Consider the following 5,288-nt stretch of genomic DNA (forward strand, 5'->3'; position numbering starts at 1 on the left):
CGACGCCGTGCTGGGCTCCGGCAAGGCCGGCAACGAGTCCGGCTCCAACCTGTCCGACAGCGGCTCGGTGAAGCGGGGCGACAAGGACCTGCGGCTGGGGGACCGCGTGCTGGTGAGCGCCCTCCCCTCCTCCCATTCACCCTCCCGCCTGCCCGCCCGCCCTCCCTTTTCCCCATCTGCCCGTCTGCGTTCGGTCTTTTCTCCCTGGGAAGCAGCATAGAGGAAGGCAGGTTTATTTGGCTCATGGCTTCAGGCTTTGGTCTTCTGCCTCCACGGCTCCCAGCCTGAGCGCCATGAGCTGCTCTCCTCCTGGCGACCAGGAAGCAGAGAGGAAAGGGCCCCCCTGGGAGGAGAGGTGAGAAATGCCTCGAAGCTCCGCCCCTCCACCGCTTCCTCCAATCAGGCCCCACCTCCAGACTGCCCACTCAGCTATGGATGAGCCCATTGGTGGAGTCAGCTCCCATGGTCCAATCACTTCTCAAGACCTCTGATAGCCCACTCAGCTATGACATCATCAGCGGATGAACCCATTGGTGCAGTCAGAGCTCCATGATCCAATCACCTCAAGGCCGCACCTCCTGACTAAAGTATCTGTCAGCAGAGGATGCACCCATTGGTGGAGCGAAAGCCCCTCAGACAGCTTGGAGGCCAGCAGCCCGACCTGGGTTCCCTGCCCTAGTAGGCAGGTCTACACACCAGGTCCCTCACTGCTGTCCTGGGGGTGGCCGACAGTCGGCCTCTGCGAGGGGAAGGTTTTGGCCATCTCTAGATTTCCCTTTGCTGTAGTCTGCAAGCATGAGGCTGAGCTGTGTGCCAGGTGCCAGGCAGGTTCACCGTGGGGATGATACCTCAGGGGGCGAGTGCCCAGCCCTCAGGAGTGTGACTTCAGACAGTGCAGAGCTTCTGTTTCCCACCCGTGAAATGGGGCTGGTCTTCACACTTTATAAGATTATATAAAGCCAGTGGTGAGATGTCTAGAGGCTGAGCATGAGAGTACACGTCTGTAATTCCAGCCACACAGAAGGTGGAGGTCGGATGATCTCAGTTCAGGCTATTGGCTCTTTGTCCCTCTTTTAGCTAAAATCCCTTGAAAGGCCCATCTGGGCCCAGGGGCTTCACTTCCCTCTCCTTCCTAATAGATAAGTCTTCACGTAGGGTCTTCTGCTTTTGTATTGGGCTGGCCTACCTCTGAGCTATAACACCTGCCATTTGAGCCACGCCCCTACTATATGAACCATACCCATCACACAGACACGCCCTAAAACCCTGGCCATGTCCCACCACCACACAGTCCTCACCTTCTCCACTCAAGACATGTCTATCACTTGAACCGTGGTGTTTAAATTTTTTTATGTATTTATTTATTTTGCTGGTCCTTGAACTCAGGGCCTGGGTTCTCTTTGCCTCCCTTAGCCTCTCTGTGCTCAAGGCTAGCGCTCTACCACTTGAGCTACAGCACTACTTCCAGCTTTTTCTCCGTAGTTTATTGGAGATGAGAGTCTCCTGGACTTTCCTACTTGGGCTGGCTTCAAAGCGTGATCCTCAGATCTTAGCCTTCTGAGTAGCTAGGATTACAGGCATGAGCCACCAATGCATAGCTTTTTTTTTTTCTGGTTAATTGGAGATAAAACCTCATGGACGTTTCTTCCTAGGCTGGCTTCAAATCACAATTCTCAGCTCTCAGCAACTTGAGTAGCTGGGATTATAGGCATGAACCATTGGGTGAGATTTAAAAAAAAAAAAAAAGACTTTAAATCCTCAAGGACAAAGAACAGAAGAGACAGCAGCAACAGCAGAGCTGGAAATGCACCAAAGCCATGCTCAGAGCTGGAATCGGGAGACAGAAACGCCCTTGTCAGTCATCTTGGACAGGCTCAGCCTGTGCCAGCCTCATGGGGTCCCTGGAAGTGGGGCCCATGCCAGGCCAGAAACAGGAGAAAAATCACAAAGTCACCTCCATCACATCTCTGCCCCTGTCCACCTTTGGCTGGCGACCACCCTGCAGGCCGGGGTTGGGGATGGACCCTGGTCTCCTAAGATCCTTGAATAGACGATCATGAATATTCATGGAGACCATGCCATGAATATTCATATGTGCATGAATATTCATCATGCCACAAGACTCTGGGAAGTAAAGTGTGACTGCAGAAATAAGAAGTGTTAGAAGATAAAATGAAGGAAATCTGAGAACGTTGAAGACGAAGACAGATGGAAAGAGACGAAAGAGCTCTATTACTGTCTTTGGAGTTTGTTTTGGGATTTGAACTTGGGGCCTGCAGCACCTGAGACAAGGGGAAGGGTGCAGCACATGGAGACACAGGCCCGTTGCTACAGGTCCTGGCTGGACACAGGGCAGGATTCTAAGTGGCTTTAAAGGTCTCTCAACAGTAACACTAAAGCTTTGGACACACAGAGGGAGCCTCTCAAATAAAGAGGCCCGGCAAAACTCCTCAAGAAAGCCAGGTGCCCAGTGCTCACACCTGTAATCCCAGCTACTCAGGATCGAGCCCAGCCTGGGCAGAAAAGTTCCCATGAGACTTTTTTTTTTTTTTTTTGGTCAGTTGTGGACCTGAGCTCTGGGCCTGGGCGCTGTCCCTCAGCTCTTCAGCTCAAGGCTAGTGCTCTACCACTTGAGCCACAGTGCCACTTCTGGCTTTTTCTGCTTATTTGGTGCTGAGGAATCGAACCCAGGGCCTCATACATGTAAGGCAAGCGCTCTACCACTGAGCCACCTTCCCAGCCCCCCGCCATGAGACTCTTATCTCCAGTTAACCACCCCAAAGTACAAAAGAGCTCAAGGACATCACCTAGGCCTTGAGTTCAAGCCACACAACTGACAAAACCCCTTAAGAATAAGGGCATAAGCCAGACACCAGTGGGTCACACTTGTAATCCTAGTTACTCAGGTGGAATCTGAGGATCATGATTTGAGGCCAGCCCAGGCAGACAAAATGGTGAGACTTTTTTTTTGTTGTTTTATTTTTTGTTTTTGGTTGTGGGGCTTGAACTCAGTGCCTGGGCTCTGTCCTTGAGCTCTTTCACTCAAGGCTAGTGCTCTACCACTTTGAGCCACAGCTTTGCTTTCGGTCTTTGAGTGGTTAATTGGGGCTAAGTATCTCACGGGCTGACTTATAACCTTGATCCTCAGATCCCAGCCTCCTGAGTAGCGAGGATTATAGGCATGAGCCACTGCCACCTGGGTGTGAAACTCCTACCTCCAGTTAACCAGCAAAAAGTTGGAAGGGGATCTGTGGCACAAGTGGTAGAGCGCCAGCTTTGAATAAGAAGCTAAGCAAAAAGTGGGAGGCCTTAAGTTCAAGCCCCAGTACCAGTACAAAAAGAAAAGTGCTGGGGATGGGCACCGGTGGTAGGGCGCCTGCCTGGCTGGGTTCTGAGGGGCGGGGTTGTGCTGTTCTGTCTGACAGAATCATTTTGGTTCTTGGCAGCCTGCCCCAGATTGCACCTTGAACGAATCAGCATGTGCGTTACCCACCACGTCACACAGAACCCACAGATATGTACACTGGGTTGTGTGGGTCTCAGCCTCCCGAGGAGCACACTACTAAATTCTCACAGATGATTTTGGTGGGTGAAGGCACTGGGGCTCAGAGAGGGCAGGAAACTTGGTAAGCTCACACAGCTTTTAAGAGGCAGAGTTCCAACGCTGATCCCAGTCACCTCCCAGTATGGCACAGGCCTGGGAGGTGCTGGGGCCCTTCCAACCATTCTTGAGGTCCCCCTTCTTCGCCTGTCCGCATGCCCTGTGAGCTGAGCTGGGCGGGAGGGGGGAGAAGCCATCTCCATCCTGTACCCCTATGAGCTCTGGGCTGAGTTTCTCCCCATGGTGCAGGTTGGCGGGACGAAGACGGGCGTGGTGCGGTACGTGGGGGAGACTGACTTTGCCAAGGGTGAGTGGTGCGGCGTCGAGCTGGACGAGCCCCTGGGGAAGAACGATGGCGCAGTGGCGGGCACCAGGTACAGCAGCTGCAGGGATGAGGGGAGGGGAAGGGGGTGTTGGTCCTCAATGGGGGCTCCCCTTCGAGCATCCACCACAGCCGGGCATACGCTGATGGCCAGAGGCAGACAGGAGTCACTGCTTACAGTCATCCAGTCACTCAGTGCCGGCTCCGTGTGGACGTGGCTGAGGGAGGCCGCAGTGCCCGGTAACACCATCTGGCCATGCCCACCCGCAGCTCAAGGTGGCCCCTCAAAGCACAAAAGGGCTGCCTGTGTCCTGCCATCTCTGACACAAGGAAATCAAGGCAGAAAAGGGGCTGAGGCTGCCTGGAGCACGAGATGGGGACAGGCACCTTGCATCATCGTGGCCGTGGGCAGTGAGCTCAGCAAGTGCCAGGCTTTGCAGCCCATAAGTAGAGCCTGAGCTGAGCAGAGCCTGGGTTTCCATGACAACAGTCTTCCCGGTCCCCGCCTCCCTCCCCTCTCAGGATGTGGGGCAGACGGCTTTGGGGAGCAGTGGAGTTGCTTGGCTCTGGGCAGACCCGGTGTGGCCACAGTCTGGCTGTCCCTGTGTGTGTCTGGGGGTTCTGCATGGCCGGGGGTGGGAGGGGCTGGCTGTGTGGCACTTAATCAGTGCCTCAGCCTCACCCCTCTCTGAATTGTCCCCAGTGGCTGGTGCCAGCTGCAGATCTTCAGGCTCTTCCCAGCTCTGTTGCCTTCCCGCGGAACCCCACCCATCCTCTGGAAGGTTCTCCCCTCCTTCTGAGAATGATGGGGTCTGAGCAGCGGGGCCACAGGGGTGCTCCAGGCCACATTGGCAGCGGGGTCTCTCTGGCTTCCTCAGGTACTTCCAGTGTCCACCCAAGTTTGGTCTCTTCGCGCCTATCCATAAGGTGATTCGCATCGGCTTCCCCTCCACCAGCCCTGCCAAGGCCAAGAAGACCAAGCGCATGGCCATGGGCGTCTCGGCGCTCACCCACAGCCCCAGCAGCTCCTCCATCAGCTCTGTCAGCTCCGTGGCCTCCTCCGTCGGAGGCCGGCCCAGCCGCAGTGGTCTGGTGAGCAAGGGGCTGGGGGCCCCGGCCACGCGGGCTGTCCTCAGTTCTGCCTCTTTCCTTCGCTCAGTTCAGGGTTGTTTTTTTAATTTTATTTTTGCTGTTCCTGGGGCTTGAATTCAGGGCCTGCGCACCGTCCCTGAGTCTCTTTTTCTTTCTTTTTTTTTTTTTTTGGTCGGGTCGTGGGGCCTGAACTCTGGGCCTGGGCGCTGTCCCTCAGCTCTTCAGCTCAAGGCTAGCGCTCTACCACTTGAGCCACAGCGCCACTTCGGGCTT

General features: G+C 55.1%; 1 protein-coding gene across 1 annotated transcript in view; it reads left to right on the top strand.

The window, feature by feature from the left end:
* The window catches only part of Clip2 (CAP-GLY domain containing linker protein 2), a 42,199-nt gene that overhangs the window by 18,150 nt on the left and 18,761 nt on the right, over positions 1–5,288 (top strand). The window contains exons 4-6 of the mRNA XM_013033170.1: positions 2–112; positions 3,851–3,975; positions 4,802–5,015. Coding sequence (XP_012888624.1) covers positions 2–112; positions 3,851–3,975; positions 4,802–5,015 — 450 coding nt within the window. The remainder of the gene's footprint in view (position 1; positions 113–3,850; positions 3,976–4,801; positions 5,016–5,288) is intronic.

Source organism: Dipodomys ordii, unplaced genomic scaffold, assembly GCF_000151885.1.
Source record: "Dipodomys ordii isolate 6190 unplaced genomic scaffold, Dord_2.0 Scaffold164, whole genome shotgun sequence".
Classification (NCBI taxonomy): Eukaryota; Metazoa; Chordata; class Mammalia; order Rodentia; family Heteromyidae; genus Dipodomys; species Dipodomys ordii.